Below are 26,288 nucleotides of genomic sequence, written 5' to 3'. Positions count from 1 at the left end.
GCACCGCACAACAAGAAAGACTGATATAATGGTGTCGACTGCATGTTTTATACCCCTGATGACCTGACGTCATGGAAGAAGAGACAGCATCCAACGCAAGAATCTAAGACTCTGGTAATCAGGCCGGCTGATGGTTACCTGCAGGCAGATAACCCAAATGTGATGACTGCAACAGTGAAACACAAAGAACATCACTTAATCTGTGGTATGAACTGGAATAAAGAATGTATTTACTTACTTATTTCATCATTGGGAATCCTTTATTGGCACTGGAAAGGCAACCAAAGTATTTTTTTGGTTTTCAACCATATAAACATAGTAAACCTGTTTCTCCTTACATCTCCACAGTTGACTTCTGACTTTTAGCTATGCACAGTGCCTATCATTTAAATGCAGGCTTTAAATGGGTAACACTGGCAGTCAGACATCATTAAAGACACAGAACCAGGTAGTTGACACTTTTGCCCAAAGGTTACTTGCCATGGTTCCCCTGTTGCCCTTTCTCAGAATTTGTTTAGTGGACTAAATAGGATTTTCATTTAGTTCATAATATCTTAAAAAGTCAGCAATTCTGTTTTTTCACTATTGGTGGGTGAACAAACTGCTCTGTCATTTCTCTTCTAATTCTACAAGTTTAAGGTGTTGTCCATCCTGCAAGTCAGTAGGTGAAAGGTTTGCCTTAATATTAGCCTGTGAATCTGTCTCCTATGCATTTAGAGCTAATAAGTCTGCAAAACCTAATGTTTGTAGTAATTTATCTTTTTGTGACTAGTTATTCCTGGAATATGTCACATTCCATTAGCAAGGCCCCAACATTTTCCCATGTTACACCTGTGCTAATCTAAACTAGTCCATGTAACTGGATATACTCATTACAGCTTGTTTTCTTTCCTACTTCTACGATCTCTACTGTCCCGTGCTCTAACTAACCCTCTGTTCTTTCAAAGACAAAACACTTTTACTGTTTTCAGTCTTATATAACACCCAAAGGACCTCCTTCTAAGTCTGACATTGTGTAACACGTATGTCCTTCCCTCAATACTTTTCTGAGCTTGTAATTTGTGTATCCTCATTCCTGGTTTCTTACCATTTCCAAGTAATTGGGCTAATAGGTTCTGAAACTCATGTCAGCAGGACGGTAATACGCAAAAAAACAGTATGTTCAGTAGAAAGATCATTTTAATCATGGAGAGTGTGTCGGCTTTCGCCACCCCATTGATTAATTAACTGATCCTCTGTCAAGCAGAGCCAATGAAGTGATCCCAGGGGTGTATTTTCTCTTACCCATCCACTCGTCAAGGTTTCTCTTGAAGAGTGTTAGTGAGGGGCTCTGCCTAATGTAGATTGGAATCCTGTCCCAAAGCATGGGGAGTCTCTGTGACAGGAATCTATCCCTCCAGCATGTTCTATTTATTGTTGTGGCGAGGTTTAGCTCACTAGAGCGCGTGGCTCGCAGTGACTTGGATTGGACCCTCCAGCATGTTCTATTTATTGTTGTGGCGAGGTTTAGCTCACTAGAGCGCATGGCTCGCAGTGACTTGGATTTCTTTAGGTGGAGCATGTCTATCAATTCTGAGTTGGACATGGCTTTTATAAGTCAGGCACAGATCACCTCTGAGTAAGCGATATGCCACTGAGTACAGCCGGAGTTTTTTTCAGTCGGGCTGCATAGGACATATGTTTGAGGCCAGTAATCCTCTTGGTGAGGTACTTTTGTGGTCTTTCCAGCTGTTGGAAGTGTATTGTGAGGTGCATCCCAAATGGGACATTGTACTCTATGATGGGTCTAATGAGTGACGAGTACAGGGGCACTATAACCTCTTTATTTCTAGATGCAAACCTTTTAGTAATTAGATGGGCCACATAGAAGGATTTCCTAACTACTTTGGCAATATGATTGTCAAAAGAGAGATTACTATCTACTTGGGTCCCCAGATCTCTTATTACCTATTCTGTATTAAGGGGGCTGCCACCTATGTGGTAATTCGTGGGTGTTTTGTTTTTCCCAAATGGGATGACTATGCATTTTTTGGCATTTAGCTCGAGGCCATGACTTTGACACCAGGTGTCCTTCTCAATAAGGCCCTTTTGGAGGATATCTGTGTCAGCCAGAGAGTCAATTAGAGCTCCCAGTTTGCAGTCATCAGCGAACTTGGTTAGCCATAGTCCTCCTGTGTTTGCCTGTACTTCTGAGAAGTATATGCCGAACAGTAGGGGTCCCAGGACCGAGCCTTGCGGGACACCACTTGTGACTGGTTTAGAGTCGGACCTTGAGCCTGTTATTCTTACCGTGTGAGTTCTGTCTGTAAGCCAGTTGGCAACCCATGTCATGACGTAGGGGTTTATGTTCAGGCTGGTGAGTTTTTCTGTAATACCCGAGTGGGGAAAGGTGTCAAAAGCCTTGGCGAGGTCAAGGTAGGCAGTGTGAACCACCTTTCCCTCGTCTATGGCCTTGTTGACTGTCTCAAGGAAGTCAACCAGGTTTATTAGGCATGATTTGCCCTTAACAAAGCCGAACTGGGTCGGGTCAAGTGTTTGGAGGTTCCCAATGTCTTTGTTAATGAGTTCCATGATGATGCGCTCCATAGCCTTGCAGACCAGGCTAGTCAGGCTTAATAACCGTTGCCGTGCACCATTCTATGGGCACGTAGCCTGTGGAGAGGCTGAGGTTGAACAGCATGTTTAGGTGGGGGGGGTTAGTTTGTTCTGTAGTCCGTGCAATACGCAGCCTGGGACACCATCTGGTCCCACTGACGCTGTGTTTTTGGCTTTTGAAAGAGCTGTTTTCACCTGTGCATCTGTGATTTTTGGGACACTATACTTTTCCAGTACTGTTGTGGGCCCTTTTGGAGGTGAGAGGGGGGTGAAGTTTGCACCAAATCTATCTGCCAAGATGTTGGCAATATCAGTAGGTTCAGTATATTTTGTATACTATTGATTGTATACTAATTAAAGTTTTCCCTTCCCTCACTGTAAAAGCTAAAGTTTCTGAAATTCTAATCTACCCAGAGTCATTGACCTGTAATAAGACTAAGAGACCTATTATTTGCCACAAGTTCTGAAGTCAGAGAACTCACTATTGGATTAATTTGATTGGATCACTCTCTAACTTGTTTGATATAACCTGCACATAGGTGCACTCACCCTGGGACTTTTAATTAAGACTCTGAGAAGTGTGAAATCTGTGAACTGTGAGAAAAGAAAAATGGAAGACAAAAGTTGTCCTGAGCTCCACCCAGTGCACCCCATCTTGTTGGACTTGCTATACGGTGGGTTGTCTGTGCAACAGCTTTTTCCGTATAAAGTACCTGTAAATTCTATACAATCTTAGAAATCCAAATACCCTGGACAAGTGCAAATATTTACACCATGAGCTGAAGTATACCCTTTACCAGATAACTAGGCCTTTCCTCATGCCTTAGTAGTAAATCCACCCAAACAGTAACCTATACAAACTGAACTCCAAGCACTTATAGTCAGTCCAGCCCCATGGAATTATGGGTAAGCCCTTCCCCACAACCTCTGAAGCCAGCCTGATTGAGATGGGTATCTTGAGATAGTTTATGAATTGTCTCATGCTGTCTGACAATCACTTACTACTCAATCAGCATAACGCAGGGTGTGAGAGATGTACATGTATAATGTCCTTGAAGGCAAAAATCTCACACACAGTAAACTCAGACATCAAAATCATTAGCAGTATGCCACACATTGCAACTCTCTGAGGCCATCATAATACAAACACTCCATCATATGCTGAGGTTCTAAAGATTAACTTGTCTAAACTTCAAAAACCTCCAAAATGCAATGCAGGCACAAACATACTCATACGCTTGCAAGTTAAGCCTGCCTTCTGACGTAACACAAGGAGTCCAGAAGTCCTGGATGCCCAGCTTGTAATGCAAGCATCTACTCAACTCAACATTTTCTTACATGTGACTCCATTGTAAGACATGCAGATGTCACTCTTACCAGGCTGAGGAAGGAAACAGTGACAGTTAGTTGCTTGTCTGGTGCCAGGATCTGTCAGATCACACACACTCTCAAGTTCTTCAACTTAAGTACCAGTATAACTGTCAAAGTGCAAGTCAGTGTTAATGACATGAGATGTACCTCTCTGGACTACATGAAGAGAGACATGATGGAGCTCTCAGACTGTGTGTCCCATGCAGGTATGAGCCTAGCATTCAGCAGCATTCTACCTTCTTCAAGATGATGCTACAATATAAACACAAAGTAAAATAAACGAGCACCAACCAACCAAAGAAGGCAAGCACGACCTGCCCAAAGGTGAAAGGCTGTCAATGAATGATTTTTCAGATGAAAGCGCTTAACCCTGGGCCTGTGTGAATTTTTGTGTTGTTTTTGACCCTTTTCTCGGGTCCTGTAACAAGGTTCGAAATAAATTCAACTTTTCATTCAGCTGAGATTTGAATCTTCCTGGTTCGGACTACTGGTTGTGGATATTATATGTTTTATATTTTTATATTTTTGACATTATTTTCAAGTTCGTGGACATTATACATTCTGGACATTACTTTTAAGTTTGGCTGGGTTCATTGACAGCCTTTCACCTTTGGGCAGGTCATGAACACAAAGTATTTAACTTAAATAATTGGCTAAGTTTTGATGTCATTCGAATAAAGTTCAATTTTTGTCAGCCTGGGAGGATATGATTGACAGACCACGTTGCTTCTCCATGGATAATCTGCATGTGTCCTGTCTAGGGTTTCAGTTGTTTTTCAAAGACAGTGCCTACCCCCATAGTACCTTTTTAAGGCCATGCCAAGCTGACAAACTTCCTAACATAATGAAGCAAGGAAAGGAAAAAATCTGAGGGTGTTACTGATTGATGCTGGGAGCTGGAACTTGAAACTCTACTCCCTACAAGCCCTTCTCACCCTGGAGGACATAGATGTATGTGTAGTGGCAAAGTGGCAGGGAGCACTTCAGACATGCGGGTTACAACACCTTCCACATGTTTAGACCAGATACTACAGAGGAAGGAAAAAAGGTGGTGGTGTCTCACTCTACATCCAGAAAAGACACAGATCAAGTCTAATAAAGCAACAGGACACACACAGAGCTTCATGCCCAAATAACCATCAGAAAAGTCTATACCATGTGTTGGATAGCTATAGAACCCCCTCTATGGCCAAAGCTACACACCCTATCTACAGGAACTGAAACCACCCAGTATTAAGACTGGCCAAAGCTACACAACCTATCTACAGGAACTGAAACCACCCAGTATTAAGACTGGCCAAAGCTACACAACCTATCTACAGGAACTGAAACCACCCAGTATTAAGCATGGCCAAAGCTACACAACCTATCTACAGGAACTGAAACCACCCAGTATTAAGCATGGCCAAAGCTACACAACCTATCTACAGGAACTGAAACCATCCAGTATTAAGCATGGCCAAAGCTACACAACCTATCTACATGAACTGAAACCACCCAGTATTAAGCATGGCCAAAGCTACACAACCTATCTACAGGAACTGAAACCACTCAGTATTAAGCATGGCCAAAGCTACACAACCTATCTACAGGAACTGAAACCACCCAGTATTAAGCATGGCCAAAGCTACACAACCTATCTACAGGAACTGAAACCACCCAGTATTAAGCATGGCCAAAGCTACACAACCTATCTACAGGAACTGAAACCACCCAGTATTAAGCATGGCCAAAGCTACACAACCTATCTACAGGAACTGAAACCACCCAGTATTAAGCATGGCCAAAGCTACATAACCTATCTACAGGAACTGAAACCACCCAGTATTAAGCATGGCCAAAGCTACACAACCTATCTACAGGAACTGAAACCACTCAGTATTAAGCATGGCCAAAGCTACAAAACCTATCTACAGGAACTGAAACCACTCAGTATTAAGCATGGCCAAAGCTACACAACCTATCTACAGGAACTAAAACCATTCAGTATTAAGCATGGCCAAAGCTACACAACCTATCTACAGGAACTGAAACCATCCAGTATTAAGCATGGCCAAATCTACACAACCTATCTACAGGAACTGAAACCACCCAGTATTAAGCCCTATACAATTTTCCTTGGTGATCTAATCTGTCCTTCTATGGAATGGAAAAAATACAAGTATACAAGCACAAAAATTCCTGAACTTTGTCAGTACAAATGGCCTGAAACAATGAACAACATCTTTGATCTCATTCTTACTAACATGGGGGCATCTTGCACCATCCCATAAGTATCTTCATCACTTTTTAGGTCAGACCATAAAGATGTCTCCTTCAAAATAAAATTGGAACCACGGACTCTTCCACCCAAGGTACCTTTAGAAAATTTTCAAATACAAACTACTTACTCCTAAGTGATACATTGCCAAGCTTCAAATCCACACCAAACCCAGTTAACTTTACTAAATACACAAAAACATCCAACACTATACTATACCACCATGCGAATAGCTGTATAGATGCATCTGTACCCCCCAGAAACAAGTGCAGGGCACACCCCTAAAACAAACCCCCATGATGGAACCACAACATCAACAAGCTTTACAATAAAAGGAAGAGGGTTTTGACCAAACATAAGAATAGTCATTTCCAGAATGATAAGTCCTCATATTTAAAATACACAAGCAACTCAGGTACTTAATCAAATGCACCAAAGCCAAGTTTGAGGGTAAAATAGCCACGCAAGCTAAAGTTAAGGCCCATTTTTTAGTTATGTTCATAATCTCAAAAGCAGAATGAAGTAGCACACTGAGCTGATTGTGACCAATGTTACCCATAATGCACCTGTGTTACCCATACTGCACCTGAAGATGTAGCGAACCTTCTGGCCAATAAATTTTGTTCAAACTTTATGCCTCTCTGCCTGCATCTATCTCACAAGATATACTTAAAACCAACTTGCCTGTAGCAATGACATAAGAGGAAGTCCTAAAAGCACTTTCAAAAATCTAAAAATGATGCATTGATGGATCCTGACTAAATGTCTGGATGCATCTTAGACAGCATGAATCATGACAATCTCCCTAACAATCCTGTTCAACCTCAGCCTCCATACAGGCTTTTTATCAAGCAAATAGAAAACAGTTACAGCTATTTTCCTGCATAAGGGAGGGCCTTCCACAGACACAGACAATTATAGGCCTGTAGGTCTGCCTGGCCTCATATGCAAAGCCATGGAAAGACTTCTCATGGAACTGATCTATAAGTAGACTTGTTCCTGATACACGTGGGCCTGATTTACATGGGCCACACCAGTTCCTGATACACGTGAGCCTGATTTACATGGGCCACACCACAGATTGCCACATTTACACATGGCTGAGAAACAAGCAGCAGTGTTTGCCTATGTGAAAACCACTAAAGTTCACTGCAACAAACTGTTACGAATTGCTCCCTCCATGCATACTGAACAAGTACCCCCTGCACAGCCTTGTAAAGCAGCCAGCTTGCATGGCCTTGCATTGTACATAGAACTTTATGAATCTCAGGCTGTGTGTCTCTGCCCAATGCTGATATTATCCTGGTTTGTAATTTTTTGGCAATTACTTCTAGCTAAGCTCCCTGACTTCCTCATTGCAACTTTGTATTCTGCTTATATCTTCTGTAGCCTATGTTCCTCAACTGCAGGGGCATAGGACCACTGAGAGCTCCTTGCTGCATCTGTGAAAGTGACTGCAAACACCATAAACAGTAATTCTGTAGTCAGACCACAATGAATGTTCTGTTACAATACGCTGCTCTATTTTTTGATATAACCTCAATATGCTACAGACATTGTGGCTAGGCTGTTGTATGACATATTAATAAGTCATATCTGTCGTAAGTTTCTTCTGTTTCCACTGGCTTTTTAAAAATTCTGGGCCAGATATACTAGAGCCAAGCTAATGACAAATTTGAAATGACCTGATCTTCCAAAACTCACTAGAAAAGAATGAGGACAAACGTACCTACAAGGACAGCAACCAGCATTCCTGTCATTCTTTGCTCCTTCACTTCCTTGATCTTTGGCTTCTCTCCAGGGGCAATCGCCTTATTCATAACAGTTAAGGCATTCACATGCGTAACTGTACGGACGGTGGCAGCAGTGAGCCAAGGCAAGCCGAATAAGGCGCACACTCCTCCCATAGTACCAATGAGCAACAAGTCAAGGTGGAACCCCGAACCTTTCATCAACTTACGCTCTTTCTTACTTACGATTAAACTGAAGGATAAAAGAGAGAGAAAAAAAATTAAAAAGAAAAAAAAACTGTACGATTCCTGACAAAATAAACCAAATCAATTAAACTCCATGTCATTCACTTAATTTTGCTTTGATAAATCATTTTCGAGTACTTAAACATAATGAATTAGATATATTATCAAATTTCTACACTAATTTTAAATTACTTGTACTTTGACTTTAGTAAACTTTTCTGTACCCTTCATTCCAGTTCACAAACTATTAGACCTCTAATAGCTTTCTTAGCTTTAAGACATTGTTTATTCAGCTCTAGTGGAGCAGAGAGCTAAAGCTCTGACTACAGACCACGTGATCTGAGTTTGATTAATGGTTTTCATGGTTGTAAATACTGTGGGAAGAAATAGCCAGGGAATTGTTATGGCTAGGCTTGTATAGGCCCTAGAGCCGATAGCCTAATACCAACCTATAAACCTATGATGGAGCTGATGGGGGAGGGTGGGCATCTCTATTCTGGGGAGACGGGGTCTTCCCCAAATAGCAAAATGAACTCTGATGGTTCCTAGCTCAGACAGAGACTTGTGCTGGTGTGTTTAGCTGATTGGTCTAAGGGCTTAACTGTGTAAAAGTCTTTCATCCTGCTGCTATTTCTGTATTTGGGAACATTTCTCAGGTTTTGTGAACTTATTTCTAAGGATTCTTTATACTGCAGGAGTTCTGCCTTTTGTTGTAAAGCATTTGTTACTTCACTTGAGCTCAAAACCAGTTCATTTAACATTAAGAGGGTTTTTTCTGCACTCTGGTGGGAGTAGACAGCTGATTTAACCCATCTGAGTTGGGAACTGCTGGTGGAAGGCTTGTGTGTATATCTGGTCGGCCTGAGAGTTTCACTGTGTAAAAGTCTTTCATCTTGCTTGTATAAAAACCTCATGTTTGTGCATCACACAAACATGGTTAACTGTGCCTTGTATATAAGCAAACCCTCCAGTGTAAAATCCTCTGTAGGGAATGCTTTCCATAGTCTCCCACTATTCATAGCTGCTCTATCAGCTGCCAGTTTGCACTGAGGCCAACACAACTGCATATCATCTAATAGTACATTACTAAACATTCTCACTTGTACCTTTAAGTGACTCTCCCCTACCCCTTCCCATCTACTACAGATCTGGTATAATGGACAGGCACTTCCCTGTCATCTCTGTTTCTGGCCTGGTGGATATGGACATCCTGAGGCAGTGCAGTTACTGCCTTATGTTCACTGATGACCACTTTATTTTAAAAGAGACAAACATGGTGTGTGAGAGATATAGAAACACAATGTCACTGGAGGCAAAGCTCTCACATGCACACATGAAAAATGCAAACCAGAGTGTCAGTGTGACACTCAAAACTTTCCCTACCAACACTAAGGGGCAAACACATAGACCCACATATGCAGAGGTACTCACATGTGATCTACCCAAACCTCCTAAAGACATCTATCAATGGTCCCGGACATGGACTAAAAAGACATACTGCAGACAACATATAACTCCAAAAATCATAGTAGCCCTGCTTACAAGGCAATAAGGCAACACACCACACAGCCAGGCATTCTGTTTATTGGGGATTCCATTATAAGACATGCTGATGTCCCCTTACCAGCCTAAACAAGGAGGAGATCACAGTGAGATGTCTGTCTGGAGCCAGGATCCACCAGATCATGCATGCAGTTAGGTCTTTAAACCACAGGTAGTTTGACATGGTCATAGTATATGTGGGCATAAGCAACCTATGATGTACCTCACTGAACTATATGAAAAGAGATATCATGGAGCTCTCTGGATGTGTGTCCCAGGCGGGTATGAATCTAGCCTTGAGTAGCATCCTACCTTCACCAATGATGACGCCACAGTACCAGGAAAAAAATGACTGACGTCAGCAATTGGCTTCATTTCTGGTGCCACAACAAGAGATCCAATATCTTTCAGCCTGGGGAGAAAACTCTCTAACATAACAAAAATTACCCACAACTGGGTCTATATTATATGAACAAATGTTCATAATATCGAATGCTGTAAAGAACGAAAATGCCAGACCTCAAACTCGTTATTGTAGGGGGGGTGCCCCCCCCCCGCTAAATATATATACCAACTCTGAAATCGCACTACAGTGAGGAAAGGGCAAATATTCCGACCTTCACTGTACTGCGATCACACAAGAAGCACTTTGAAGTCCGGCATGTTTGCTCTTTAGAGCATTCGAAATTATGAACATTCGATCATATAATATAGACCCCCCACAATTACCTAGAGGTACTGCTGCTCAGTGCTAGGAGTATAAATAAAAAAACTGCATTCCCTGGAAGCACTCCTCACCCTGGAGAATGCAGACATATGTGCAGTCATGGAAACATTGTTCAGAACCAAGGAGAGCATCCCAGCTATCAAAGGCTACGATGCCTTTCAGACATTTTGACCCCCCTGAGCTCAGGATAAAACAATTGGAGGAGGTGTCTCAGTGTTCATAAAGGACAAGTACACTGCTATACTGTTCCAACAACACGACTGGCTTGAGCTGCTCCATGACTAACTAACCATAGATGCAACACCCTATCATATCCTTGCTAGTTACAGAATCCCTAACATGAATCTGGAAAATGACAAGTCCTACCTAAACCAACTGAAATCTCTTAACATCCAGCCTAACAGCATACTTATGGGTAACTTCAACTACCTCCTCCATAAACTGGAAGATTTATTACAGCCCATAATTCACTTGCTTAGACGTTTTTGGGCTTCGTCAATGCAAACACCCTGGAGCAACGAGTTAGCTCCCAACTAGAGGGACAAATATCCTAGACCTAATACTCATGAACAAGGGGGGGGGGGGTGCTGCTCCCTTCCATGCATTAACTCCTCCCTGGTAAGATCTGACCACAAAATGATCTTCTTCAGTATTAAAACTAACTTAGAGCCCCCATCAAACTCCAAACCTGTTAAGAACTTTGCTAAGGCTGGTCACTTCAAATTAAGTAACAGCTTATTAAACTTCCAAGCCCATCCTCTGAGCTGTACATAAAAGCAGTGTACAACCACATTCACAGCTGCATAAAGGAGGCAGTACCTGTCTGAGTCCAATGTATGATTACTGGCAAAAATAAACTACCCTAGTGGACCCGTAGCATAAACAGGCTATTCAACAAAAGAAAAAAAATCCTCTCCAAAGCCAAGAAGTAACAGACAAAATAGTGCAAAAAGGACACACTCACCAATCTAAACAAACAAATAAGAGAGATGATTAAATCTGCCAAAACAAATTATGAGGCAAGATAGCCTCCCAGGTGAAAGAGGACCATAAGGCTTTTTTTAATTATGTTTGTAACCTTGAGGGAAATGCTTAGCAATGTGCCGAGTTAATCATGAAGAGCAACACTTACATTCAGCTTATAACTATAGAAAATCTGTTGGCCGACAAGTCCAGTTCAAACATGTCCCACCACACCTAAAGAAATACCTGCAACCATCCCCACTACTGGTCATTACAAGAGAAAGAATAATTGTGTAAAATCTTACCATAACCATAGATGTCCTTCTCTTCCATGTTGCAGTATTCTAGTTGTGAGAGTTCCTGCCCTCAAGTGACTCAAACGTCGGCTCCTATACAAAAGCTTCAGCTTGGCTGTTGTAGCTGTGTGGGACGTCACATGTAAGGCCATAAACCAGAGGCCTTAAATGTGATGTCTGCATGCACAATCCTCAGAACTTGAAGCTCAGCAGGTAGAGTAGAAGACCCAGCAGGAGAAATTGCAAGTGGTGTCAGGTATGGGACCCTGGGGTCCTTCTATAGCATAGATAGGTACAGGGTGAAGCCGGGATGAAAGGAGAATGATGAGGAGGTTATTGGTGGGTGGGAAGGAATACTGCAACATAGAAGGGAAGGACGTCTACGGTTATGGTAAGATTTTACACAACTATTCTATGTCCTTCTGTTCCTATGTTGCAGTACTCTAGTTGTGGGAGAGTACCACAGCTTAGTTGGATGAGAGGGTGACGGATGCAGAGAGGATTGTACAAAGCCCTGTAGGATTGCTCTGGCGAATCCTGCTTCTGCTCTGGAGACTTGGTCTATCTTGTAATGTTTGGTGCTGCTTCCATAACGGAAGCCATGTCCAGACCTTTTAGGAAAGCCTTGGAGGCAGCCATTGCCCTTGTGGAATGGGTCTTTACTCCCACTGTTTTTTTTTTCATGGTGGGAGTAGCAGAGACCGATGGCTTTCCTGATCAAACATGTGGATTTGTTTGGAGACTGCCTTGCCCAATGCTCTGGGGTGGAAGGAAACAAAGAGTTGTTTAGATTTCCTAATGGATTTAGTTTTCTCCAGGTAAAATCTTAGTTGCTTGTGTACATCCAGGGAGTGGAGTATACTCACTTCATTTGTGGAAGAGGGAAAGAAGGTGGGTAGGTGGACAGATTGGTTAAGAGACAAATCATTGACCACCTTGGGCATAAAGGAGGGGTTAGTTCTCAGGGTGACCCTGTCCTTGTGGAACGTGGTGTAAGGGAGAGCAAGCCATTAAGGCTTGCAACTCTGAAACCCTTCTGGCTGATGTGACAGCCATTATAAGGACTGTTTTCCATGTACATATCTGTAGGGAAGCTGTTCCAGCAGGTTCGAAAGGGTGTTGAATAAGCTTTTCCAGGATGTAGTTAAGGTCCCAGGGTGGAAGGATAGGCTTCTTTGGAGGTCTCATGTGTAATACCCCTTTAAGGAAGAGTTTTACGTTGAGCCTGGCAAGCAAAGGGGGATCAAGAAGCAAGCAAGCTGATATTGCAGAAAAGTGTACTTTCACTGAAGAATAGGAAAGTCCACTTTTTATCAATTGACACACATAAGTAAGAACTGGGGGGGGGGCTCAGCAAGGCAAGGCTCCCTTCCCTTGTCTAGACACCACTTACTAAATCTTTCCCATTAAGCTACGTATGATTTTCTTGTTGTAGGTTTCCTAGCCTCCCTCAGGACTGAAAGCACATCCGCTGAGTAGTGGTGTCTGAATGGGATCAAAAGTTTATCACCCACAATGTCAGGGACAACATCTGCAAGTGTAGGTGGAGGACAGTTCCTTTTTCTTGTGTCAGGTGGTCCACCTTGTAGGGTAACTTGTAGTGATTGCCCTTGGCTAGATTGTGAAGCAGGGGGAATCAGTGCTGCCTTGGCCAGTAGGGCGTCACTAACAAGATTTTTGGTTTGTCCTTCCTGATTTTCAGGAGGACTTTCTGAATCAGTGGGAAGGTGGGGGGGGAGGCATAAAGAAACGTCCCCTCCCAGGAGATGTTGAAAGTGTCTACTCTCCAGGCTAGAAGGCAGCAGGTCTTTGAGCAGAAGGTCTGCAGCTGCCTGTTCTGGGGGGAGGCAAACAGGTCTATTTAAGGAGTGCCCCACTGGTGGACTATATCTAGGAAGACAGTCCTGTCCAGCATCCATTCGTGTTGTGGAGAGGATGTCCTGCTTATGAGATCTGCTTCCTTGTTGTCCTGCAACAGGATGTAGGTTGCCTGCAGGGACAAGTTGTGGCGAGAGGCTAGGTCCCATATCAGTAGTGTTAGTCTGCACAGCTGATATGCCTTTGTCCCTCTCTGTTTGTTGAGGTACCACATTACAGTGGTATTGTCTGTTACTATTAGAAGAACCCCTGGTAGAAGGAGAGGGGTAAAGGTTTCATTTCTCTGACATTGATGTGTTTGGCCTTCAAGGAAGGGTGCCAGTTTGCTTTAACCCTGTAAGATGCCATTGTTGCACCTCAACCTGAATGGGGGGGGGGGGCTGAAGTGGAAGTCCCAGGTTTAGCTGGACTTGTTGGATCCACCAGCTGATTTCTTCCTTTAGACAGGGAAGGAGGGGAATTACTTGTTCCAAGTGATTCAGGTGCTGAGACCAAATGTTTTTGAGGTACCACTGTAACTTGCCCATATGCATTCTGGCCAGTGGTAGCATGGGGATGGCTGCTGCCATTAAGCTCAGGAGATGGAGGAATTGCCTTGCAGTTGCTGTCTGAGAGTGTAGGATCTCCTTGAAGTGGGAGGTCAGGGATAGTACCTTGTCCTGTGGGAGAAAGGCTTTCATTCTGCCCGTTCAGATTTGTCAACCCAGAAAAATCTTGTCCTGGTCTGGGTTCAAGGAGGACTTTGGAAGGTTGAGGGTGAAACCTAGATTCTGCAAAAGGGGCATGGTGAAGTGCAGATGATTTGAGAGGGTATCTTTTGACTTTGCCAGTATTAGGATGTTGTCCAGATAGGGGTAAATCTGAATTCCCTGAGTTCTGCAGAAGGCAATGGCTGCGGTCAGGCATTTTGTGAACACTCGGGGGGCAGTGGACAAACCAGGGGGCAAAGCAGTAAATTGGAAATGAGAGGAGAGCCCAGAGAAACACAGAAATCTTCTGTGGGAAGTCCTGATGGGTATGTGTAGGTAGGCCTCTTTTAGGTCCAAGGTGGCCATGAAAGCCTTGGCTGGTATGAGAGGTATCAGGGTGGGAAGTGACAGCATTTTCAAAGTGGGCACCTGAAGGTAAAGATTTAGGAAGGACAGGTCTAAGATGGGTCTCCAAGGGCCGTCTTTCTTGGGAACCAGGAAATGAAGGTAGTAGAAACCTTTTCCTTCCTGTCCTGAGGGGACAGGTTCTATGGTACCCAGCTTCAGCAGGTCTGTCAGAACCTGTAGAAGGATATGTAGCTGTTTTTTGGGGGGTATGGGATGTGTCTCCTAGGTGTTTTTTCTTTCCAGGAGAGAAAATATTCTTTTTGGATAATGGATAGTACCCATTGGTTTTTGGTTATGGTTTGCCAGAAGGGGAGGCAGTGGGAAAGACGTGCTGAGAGTGGAAGGTGGGCCAGGCAGTCATGCATTGTTGGGGTCTCCTCTGTCCTAAAAGGGCTGTCTGGGCTGAGGATGCAGGGCAGCAGGTCTGGTCGTGGTTGGTCTTCTTGCACCTTTTCTAGATCTGGAAGAGGAAATACCCGTTTGAGTAGGGTTTTGCCTAACAAACTTGGCTTTAGCAGGGTAGTTTCTGTACTACTTGGGAATGAGAGACACCAGTAAATTTTTAATGTCCTGCAATTCCTTGCTTTTTTCTTGCATATTCTTAAAAAGATCTGCAGATTGTTTTCCCAAAAGGAAATTGTGATTCAGGGGGGCATCAAAGATCTTTGACTTGAAATCTTCTGGGAGATTCTGAAGTCTCAGCCAGGAGTATCTCCTGAGGACATAAGCAGATGCTGCAGAGCAAGCAGATGCTTCTGCAGCATCATAGCTGCATCTAATAGAGTGTCTGGCTACTTGTGTAGCCAGAGAAAGTCTGGAGGAGATGTCAGCCTTAATGGGGCTGTCAGAGATAGAGGCCAGTATGGAGGAGGACTGAAAGACCAAGTCCAGAGCATATTTAGTCATGTGCATCTGACAGTTAATGGCTCAAAGCCAATGTGGATGAGGTGTATACCTTCTTACCAATCCTATCCATAGATTTGCTGTCTTTATCAGTGAGTAGGAGAGAGGAGGAGGGAAGGAGCCTGGATTGCTTATCAGGGTAGGTGGCAATCACTGCTAGGTCTGCCAAAGGTGGTTTGACTAAGAATTTCTGCTCATCAGGCACCTTGCAGAAGTGATCTGGGCACTTGGGGGCAGGTGGCTGTGAGTCTATGGCCTTAGTTGCAGGCAGAACTGGAGGAACAGCAGAAGGGGAGGGGGGTTCAACTTGTAGAAGCTCAAAATACCTATTTTGAGTGTCAATCATTTGTGAGGTATCCCATTTGAAATAGTCTTTCATCTCAGTGATAGTCTCACCAAATGTAATATCCTCAGGGGGTGAATCCCCCTCAATAGATTCCTCATCAGGAGAATAATACTCCTGGGGAGATACAATGTGGGAGGTATAAGATATGGAGTCCTCTGAGGAGGAAAAGGAAGTATAATGCTCCTCCTCCCTAACCTGAGAAGTCATGGGGGGAGGGAAGAGGCTGAAGCGGGCCTAGGGCTGAGCAAAGGTAGAGTAGTGAGGGATGAGGCTGAAGGCCTAAGGGCCATAAAGGCCTGTATCAGGGAGGAAGTGAAGGACTGCCAATTCTGTAGGCCTTCTGCATTGGAGGAGGCATGCTTGGTTTTCTGTTTCTTTTTAGCCAGGGGTGGACACTGGAACCAGCCTGAAATCAGGTTTAGTAGGAAATGTATCAGAAGTCTGGATCCCGGTCAGAGGTACCACATATTCTGGTTACCCCTCAACCTCGATGGTAGTCAGTATCTGGGTAGGCTCCATGGATGTGCCAGTCATCGGCTGAGCAACGGCTTCCCCAAAGGTCATCATTGAAGTTGACGGATCGACCGGGCACTACTCAGCTCCTAAATCAGCAGCTGGTGGGGCATCCGATAATGGAGTGGTGGGCGAAGAAGGCCTAGGAAGCTTGGGCTTCATACGTAGACATTCTGATGCAGCCTCTTAGGTGGGATTAATTCTTAGGGCTAACCACTTAAGGTACTGTACTTTTAAGTAGAAGTTTAGTGTGGCCAGATGGCTGCATAGGGTCTTCGGCACAAACGATTGACAAATGGATCAAGCAGAATGGTTGTGCTCCCGGCCTAAGCAAAAAACACACCTATCATGGGCATCTTTATGGGGTATCTGGCGCCCGCATTGGCATTTACCGTTTTTACCTGACATCGGCTATAAATTGCTACAACCAACCAAGACTAAGCAATAGCAATTGGATATGAAAAAATAAAAAATCCAACAGGTTACTTACCATTACTAAGACGTCTGATAAGAAGAAGCGAACACACGATGCATTGGTGGTCTTCAGCTGAAAAGTTCTGAGGATTGTGCATGCAGACATCACATTTAAGGCCCATGGTTTATGGCCTTACATGTGACATCCCATGCAGCTGCAACAGCCAAGCTGAAGCTTTTGTATAGGAGCCGAGGTACGAGTCACCTGAGGGCAGGAAATCCCACAACTAGAAAACTGCAACATAGGAATAGAAGGATATCAGGTCCTTTACTGTGCTCGCTAAAGACAAAAATATAGCCTCCATGGGTCCCAACAAAATTATAGGGCTTAAAACAGAAACCCTATTTAACTACAGCCTCTGGATGGACTTTTCCCCAGAGGAATGGAGGACTGCAAAAGTAATCCCTCTGAACAAGGGGGGGGGGGGCATCAACTGACCTAGGGAACTACAGACCCATAAGCTTGACCAGTGTTATCTGCAAAGCCATGGAGAGAATTATCATGGACCTGATCAATAACAACATAGGAACTCTCCAAACACTGGAGTCGACCCAGTTTGGCTTTGTCAAAGGGAGGTCTTGCCTGCTCAATCTGGTGGATTTCTTTGATAATGTCACCAGGGTCATGAATTAGGGTAAAATAGTACACATTGCATACCTAGACCTGGCCAAAGCTTTCAACACAATCTCCCACTCAGGGATCATATACAAACTTACTGAGTTAGGCATAAACCCCCTATATCGTCAAAAGGATAGTCAACTGGCTCACTGATAGGACACTTGTTGTCCAGATAGGTGAATCCACTTTTGATAAGAAGTCTGTTTCTAGTGGTGTCCCACAGGGGTCAGTGTTGTGACCCCTCCTGTTTGGTATATACTTCTCTGAAGTGAAGGCCAATATTGGAGGCCTCTGGATCACCAAGAGCACCGATGATTGTAAGCTGGGAGCAATCATTGAATCCCAAATGCTGTTGACATCTTACAAACAGGTCTAAACTTGACAAACGACTGGTGCCAAAACAAACCATTGTCTGAAACTAAATGCTAAAAATGTGCAACTGTATCCTTTGGTAAATCAGATATCCCTGTAAATTATAATATTGATCGCACACTCCTAAACGTAGACCCAGCAGTGAAGGACCTAGGAACACAGTTTGATAATAACCAAAACTTTGACCACCAGGTAGCTACAGTAGTAAGGAAATCCTTCTGTGTGGCTCAACTTCATCAGGCCCCTAATCGAGTACAGTGTTCCCTTCTGCATGTAACCAACAAGACATTTTCACCAACTGGCATGGCCCCAGAAGTTTCTTCCTAAAAAATACAAATCATAAGACACATGTCTTATGCAGACTGACTAAAGGCCTTATCCCTTTACTCCATCTCATATTGTTTATTGAGAGGGGACTTATGCCTGACCTACAAGGCATTCTCTGATCCAGCCCTGATAAAAATGTTACAATTTCACAAGAAAAATTATACAAGGGTTATGCGTCCCATGGACCTGAACCTTATTTGTGACTCTAACAGAACTTGCTGGACAGACATATCCATATCCTAAATGTTACCTCATCTATGGAATAAACTTCACATCTTCATAAATCAAAACCCGTCCCTAATTCTTAACAAAAGGAATTTGGATAAATGGACGAGGAAGTGTAAATTCACTCCCAGGGTACTGCCCATGTCCCTTATGGACAGAGGCAGCCTGGAAAATTACTCAAGGCTCCAACACCCAAAGACTCACTATCCCATTCCATATCAGAGGAATTAAGATGTAATACTGTCATATCCTGGGTATTACTGGCTAGGCTTGTACAGGCTCTTGTGCCATTAGCCTAGTAATGACCTATGAATCTATGAATCTATACAGATACCACAAACTAGGTCAGGAATGACTTGGACTGTGACTGCCCAAACTGGTGATGATAGCTTTTCTTGGCATGTGAGAAGGTATGCACATGCACAGGACCACACGAGAAGGTATGCACATGACCACACAAGAAGGTACGTGCATGCACATGATAGAAGAATATATGCACTCCTTGCAGTGATGTAGGTGCTCAAATCACAACTCAGGGGAGGGGTGAGGTACTTAAATAAAAGAGCTTGAAGCTACTTCCTCAGAAGAACTGATATTAATTGAGGGGATGTTTCCATTGGGAAGAACTAGCTAGAACTGGTATCCCTTTGGTAGATCAAGTTTCATCCTCATTGGAAATGGTGAAGGGAATAAGCCAGGCTCACCTAACTAATGGATCACTTCCATGGGAGAGCTGAGAGAGGAAGATAAAGATGGCGAAGGACACAAAGCATCACCATGACTGTCTGCAGACAGATCCGTGCCAACGCTCATGGCTACTCCATTGTACTACGGAATGAACAGGCACAGTTTAATTGAAAGTAAGTTTGATGTTCAGCAGGAGTCAGGAAAAATGCGTAGAAAAAAATGGCTGTTTTTATTAGCTTTTTGCTGTGCTTCCCATTGTAGAATCTGAAAAATGCCCAAATACTTTACTTTAGATCTTTCACCTAACAGAAATATAAGTAAACCAAGATTCTAGCACTTAGTTGTTGACAAGGAGCTCTATGTTTATATATTTATATTTTATTAACTTGCTTATCTTTCCTGAGTAAAGCTCATTTTCAGAGGACACATAGAAAAAGAAGCTCTCAAAGCACCTGTTAATTAGAAAACTTTACAGGAAAAACAGACACATAAAAAGGTCCATTTTCATTTCTTTTTCTTCGCCATATGTCTAGTCATTAGCAGGTACATAGGTTCATAGGCAGGTACTAAGCTATCGGCCAAAGGGCCTATGTAAGCCTAGCCAACAAGGTTCCCTGGCTTTCGCCACCCAAGAAAGTTATATTCCTGTGCCCCTGTTGAGCAGAACCACAGAAGTGATCTCCGGGGTGTATTTCCTATTTCCCATCCACTCAGCAAGATTTTTCTTGAACAGTGCTAATGAGGAGCTCTGTTTGACATAGATAGGTAGTCTGTTCCAGAGTATGGGAATTCTCTGGGACAGGAATCTATCACTCCAACATGTTCTGTTTATTGTGGTGACAAGGTTTAGGTCCCTAGAGTGTGTATCTCAGAGGGATTGGGAGTTCTTTAGGTGTAGCATGTCCAACAGCTCAGGGTTTGTCATAGCTTTGTATGTTAGGCAGAGATCACCTCAGAGTAGGTGACATGCTACGGAGTAAAGCTGGAGGTTTTTTTGAGACAGTCAGTGTAGGGCATCTGTTTGAGTCCCATAGTCATCTTAGTGAGGTACTTCTGTGGCCTTTCCAGCTGCTGCAGATGTCTTGTGAGGTACATTCCAAAAGGGCGTTGTACTCTATGGTGGGTCTAATGAGTGTTGAGTAGAGGGGAACAATTACCTCTTTTTTCCTGGATGAGAAACCTTTCGTGATGAGGTGTGCCATGTAGAAGGATTTCCTGACTGCTGTGGTGATGTGATAATCAAAGGAGAGACTACTGTCCACCTGAGTCCCAAGGTCTTTTGTCACACCTTCGGCATTAAGTAGACTGCCGCCTATGTGTTAGTTCATGGGTACAGAGTTTTTTTTCAAAGAGGATGACAATGCACTTTTTGACATTGAGCTTGAGGCCATGGCTCTGACACCAGGCATCTGTCTCAGTGAGGCCTTTCTGTAGGATGTCCACGTCATTTGGGGACTCAACTATGGTGCCTAATTTGCAGTCATCTGAAAAATTCTTCAGCTAGATGCCCTCTGTGTTAGCCCGTACTTCAGAGATGTAGATACCAATCAGGAGAGGACCCAGGACTGAACCCTGTGGCACTCCACTTGTCACTGGTTTGAAGTTAGATTTGGAGTCTGCACCTTTTACAGTGTGGGTTCTGTCAGTGAGCTAGTTGGTGACCCATCTTGTGACGTATGGATTTATACCCAGTTTAGTGAGTTATCTATAATTCCAGAATGGGGGATGGTGTCAAAAGCCTTGGCGAGGTCAAGATAAGCTGTGTGGACTGCCTTACCCTCATCTACGGTTTTGGTGACTGTTTCAAAGAAATTGATCAAGTTCAGGGGGCATGATCTGCCTTTCACAAACCCAAAGTGGGTGGGGTCCAGAGTTTGGAGGTTACCAATGTCTTTGTTTATAAGTTCCATGATGAAACGTTCCATGGCCTTGCAGACCAGGCTCATCAGGCTAATAGGGCAATAGTTCCTGGGGTCAATGGTGGCTTCCCCATTGTGGAGTGGTGCAACTATTGCTGTGCACCATTCAGTGGGTACAAAGCCTGACATGAGGCTATGATTGAACATGGTGCTTAGGTGGGTGGCCAGTTCATTCTGAAGTTCATATAGAACATAGCCTGGGATCTTGTCCAGTCCCATGGATGCTGTGTTCTTGGCTTTGGAGAGTGCAGTTTTTACCTGCACAGTTGTGATTGCAGGGGCTCTGCATTCTTCCGGTATAGATATGGGCCCTTTAGGGGGTGAGAGGGGGTAAAGTTAGCACTGAACCTATAAGCCAGAATGTTGGTGATATCAGTTGGTACTGTGGTTTTTGTGCCATTGTGCTTTAACTCAGAGCAGATCTGGGTGTTGCCACTGAGAATCTTGACATAGCTGTAGAATGCTTTGTGGTTGTCCTTGGAATCAGTGGCAATCTTGTTTTTGTAGCTGGCTTTGGAGGATTTTATGAGGTATCTCAGCTTCTTACTGAAGCTGACCAGGGAGCTCCTCCACTCATGGGATTTTCTCTTTTGCAACAGTTTCTTCCTTCTGTTGTAGAGTTTGTTTATAGCAGGGGACCACCAGATTGGCTTCCTTTTTTTTGAAGGATAGCATCTTGGTTCTGTTGGGGATAGCACAATCCATGCACTCGTGTAAGTGCTTATAGAGTGCATTTGGGTAGGATTCAGTGGTCATAATTGTATTGTTCATTTGCATGGGTGTCGTGAAGTTTGCCACTTCTGTCTTAAGAAGCATGAAGTTGGCTTTGGAGAAAGTTTTCACAGTGGTTTCCTTAATGGGGGCGGGCTGTGGATATCTATGGTGGTTAGCTTATGGTCGGATCTGACCAATGAGGAGCTGACTTCAGGTGTGGAACACCGGTCACTCATGTTGGTAATAACTAGGTCTAGGATATTGTTGCCCCCTGGTGGGGGTGTGGATAAGTTGATCCAGGGCATTGGAATTTATGAATTCTAGAAAGCATTGAGTAAAGGAGTTGGTACACGAGTAGTTTTCCCAGTTAATGGTGGGGTAGTTGGAATCTCCCATTATTAGGGTCTTTGGTTGAACCCTAATATTTTCCAGTATATCAAGAAAAGAGGAATGGGAATCCTGGGGTGTGGTGGGGGATCTGTTGCAAGTTACAATTTGGATGGCAGTTTGGCCCAGAGTTAGTTGCACTTGGATAATTTTGGATGCATTATGTTGGGCAACTAGCCTGGAGGTGTGGATGTCCTTAATGAATATGGACACACCTCAGCCTTTGGTGTTGCTGTCCAGGTTAGATGGCCAGATGGTATGGTATGAGTTACAGCCTGGTAATGCTCTCTGGAGCCTTGAACCAGGTTTCAGTCACTGCACATATATTGATGTTCTCCATTTTAAGGAGTGTCTCGAGTGAATGCATTTTGAGTTTTAGACTTCTGACACTGAGTAGCATTAACGTCAGTTTTTGCTTGCCTGTACCTGTTACGGTGGTGGGTTTGTCATTTGAACCTTGCCTAAAAAGGCACTATAGGGGCAGCAAGAACCTTAGCCAGAATCCAGAATCCCAGGGGCAACAGGTGCAGGCCATCTCTGACAAAGTATCATGGCCTGTCGACCATGTCGTCCCAGGCAGACACATACTGGATCCCCTTAGGATGATACCAGAACCTTAGCCAATTGTTGAAGTTAAACATTTTGTACTTGTACTGCGGTATCATTCTGGGCGAAGGTGGGATGCTACTCAGGGCTGGGGTCATACCTGCCTTGATTACAAGATCGGAGAGCTCTTCCATGTCTCTTTTCATGTAGTCCAGGGAGGTATGTCCCAGGTCGTTCACACCAGCATGGACAATGACAGAGTCATATTTGTACTTGTTGTGGAGTGACCTGAGTGCTTGGGCTATGTGGCGGATCCTGGCACCCGACAGGCAGCTGACAGTAACCTTCTCCTTGTTTAGTCTGGTGAGTGGGACATCAGTGTGCCTGACTATAGAGTCACCTATGACTAATGTGTTGGGTACGTTGTTTTGCCTTAAGGGCTGCAGTTGAGTGGCACACGGAGTCTGTGGGTTATGTGTCTTTTGGGTTGTGTTGAGGGGTGGAGGTTGCATTTCTGATTTGGAGGTCTATGTTGCTTGAGCAGATTATTATTGAGAACCTCCACGAATGTTTTTGTGTTTCATGTGTTTTTTTATTAGCAAAAAGCAGCACAGCAAAAGCAAATAACTGTCAGAAAACAGAATAAAAAATAAATTGCAGTATCTGTAAGATTACTGGTACTTTATTAACAAGACAATGACTTCAATTAGCGCTTTCATCTCCCTTCACTCTGACTTCTTCAGACTAAAATTCATTGTTCATTACATACATTAAATACCCATTCTTGGGCTACATCACCCAACAACATCCAGTCTAAGTCTGCTCCCAATTTGCAATCATCTTCAAACTTGGTCATACAGAGGCTCTTATTATTAGCCTTTACTTAAGAGGAATAGATGACTCTGACCCCAACATTGAGCTCTGGGGGCCCCACAGTTACCATCTTTTTCGTGGAGGTAGATTCCTATAGTCTAACTTTTTGGGTCCTGCCAGCTAGCTACTCAGCTAGTGATGAATGGGTTAACACCTAATTTAGTGAACTTGTTAACAATGCAGAAGTTGGTTACTGTGTCCAGTTCCTCGGCCAGGTCAAGGTAAGGAGTATGTACTGATTTATCCTTGTCCATCACTTTGGTAACTTTCTCAAAGACATCCACCAGGTTTAGCAGGCAAGACCTGCCCTTGACAAACCCTGAACTGATTAAGGTCCAGTATTTGTAGGTTACCTTGTCATCATTTATGATATCCAGGCTTATCTTCTACATAGTCTTGCACAGCAGGTTTGTTAAGCCAGTTTCCTGGGCCCATGGATGGGTCACCATTGTGCAGCGATATAACTATTGCAGTCCTCCATTTGTTAGGTACAAAGCCCATTTGGAGGCTCTAGTTGAACAGAGACTGCAGTGGGGCCAATAGTCAATTTTTCGTGATATTGAGGAGGCATCTTGGCATATTATCAAGACCCATCAATGCAATGTTCTTGGCCTTGGGTAGCACCTTGAGGACCTGCTCTCTGGTGATGGTTGGGGCAAAATGGATGTTGGAATTTCCTGAATAATACCAAGAGGGGACATAGGGGGGTTGAGTGAAATTTGTCGGCCAAGAGATTAGCTATGTCTTCTGGTTCCATGTAGATGGAATCATTTACAATTAAGCTGGTCCATTGCTATGTATAGCTTTTGATGTTTTGGACATAGCTGAAGAAAACCTAGTAATTGTCCTTGACTTGGGCGGCTACTTTCACCTCAGAGTTGACTTTTGTGGACTTTATTAACCCCTTGAGTTGCTTGTTTGGGCTGATGAGGGAACTTTTATTTTGTTGGGAATTTTGTCTTGAGTTTCCTTCTTTTGTTGTATAGCCTATTAATGCTGGAATTCCACTAGTACAGCTTGCATTTGTGCTGGTCCTGCACTTATTTTGGGTAGGCACAGCAGTTTCTGTACAGCTGTTGATATGATTAAACAGGGTTTTTGTGAATGTTTCTGTATAGACAGCTGTATTCCCAGGGTTAGTGGATCTTGACATTTATTTAGAGTGTCACAAAGTAGTGGGAAGTTTGCTATGGATTCATTCTTAAAAGTTCTAAGGTTTCCAGGTGTCCCTGGTTCTGCATTTATTTCAAAGGACATAGCTTTATGGTTTGACCTCATTAGGAAGGACAATACACTGTGGAAGGGGGTGGGTGCAATGTTCTGACATGTTTGTGAGGACCAAGTCGAGTACTGGGTATAAGAACCAGCTGGTCCAGTGTGCTGGCAATAATGAAATCTTGGAATTTCTGGGTGTTGTGTATGATTCATGGTTTATATTGGGCTAGTTGAAGACACCTGTGAATATGCTGTTGGGCTGGATAGGAAGTGTATTCAGTGTCTTAGGTATGTGTTGTAGTTTTCCTGGGTCATTAATGGTAACTACATCACCAAAAAGCTCTTCTGGGTTTCTACCATCCACTCGATGAAATATGCTTTTCTTCTTCTTTTTTTTAATTAATTGTGCACCCAAAATACAGTACTCAACATTTTATAATAGTATTAAAGTACACACTAGTATCATTCAGTACTTTAAAAATCCCCTTCTGGGATCATTACCTTGTTGTGGCAGAAGAGCTCATCTGCTGTAATGAGTCTCATATTTACACCCGTTGCAGTTTGTGGTCCAGCAAGTATGAGTTGAGGAGCCAGAAAACAAACAGTCTCTAAGCCACAACAAAGGCCCACATGAGATACTGAAAGACTTAAGGTTAATGAAACCCACCACTGGAGACAGTCCTCCATGTGTTGTTTATCAGCAAAAACCTGAGGTCTGTGCCACCTACCTAACCTGGTCCAGATAAACCCCAAGAGGCTACATGAAACCATTTGTTCCAAGGTGAGGATAGAATTCTACATCACACCAGAGATTTAAATGGTAAATTCAAAACACATTTTTTCATGTCCCTATTACCATGTAGTGTTGGTATAATTCCCCCCATTTACCATACTGGTGCACGCTTATGCACACACTTCCACACTTTTATACATCACTAGTTTACTTCATCCACTGTTTTCTGCATTTTTTTCTACTAGTTTTCATTGTATAAACATGTTTTGGGGGCTGTAAACATTTTTTTTCTGAGCTGCTAATAACTTAGTTTTCTATGCACACTTACACACATGGATGGATACTTACTAGCTATTATTAGACAGATGTACTTTTATATTTATAGTGTTCTAGTTTGATTATTTTTATGGTTAGTTATGTGTTTTTTCTTGATGTTAGTTTTTGTCACAGACCTAATGAAGGCTTTGTTGCATTACTTGGCCAAAAGAGATTTTAGTCAAAAGTCTTTATATATATATATATATATATATATATATATATATATATATATATATATATATATATATGTGTGTGTGTGTGTGTGTGTGTGTATGTGTTATGCTTTTCTTAATACCTGATCTTGGAATGTGGGTTGCACATAGGTAGTGATTTCCTTAACTAGGATTTAGTTTGATCTAATCAGTAGTAATGTCTGGGGGTGGGTACTTGTTCTAAAATTCACTTTTACAAC

The 26,288-nt window shown here is 43.2% G+C and overlaps 1 protein-coding gene across 2 annotated transcripts in view; it reads right to left on the bottom strand.

The window, feature by feature from the left end:
- SLC4A3 (solute carrier family 4 member 3) overlaps positions 1–26,288 on the bottom strand; it is a 2,820,719-nt gene that overhangs the window by 90,605 nt on the left and 2,703,826 nt on the right. For both annotated transcript variants that reach the window (XM_044074803.1, XM_044074804.1), the window contains one exon: positions 7,956–8,209. In XM_044074803.1, coding sequence (XP_043930738.1) covers positions 7,956–8,209 — 254 coding nt within the window. The remainder of the gene's footprint in view (positions 1–7,955; positions 8,210–26,288) is intronic.

Source organism: Protopterus annectens, chromosome 6.part0 (genome assembly GCF_019279795.1).
Source record: "Protopterus annectens isolate FY-2018-M chromosome 6.part0, PAN1.0, whole genome shotgun sequence".
Lineage (NCBI taxonomy): Eukaryota > Metazoa > Chordata > Ceratodontiformes > Protopteridae > Protopterus > Protopterus annectens.
Note: the sequence above shows the minus strand (reverse complement) of the source record. Positions and strands in the feature narration are given on the sequence as shown.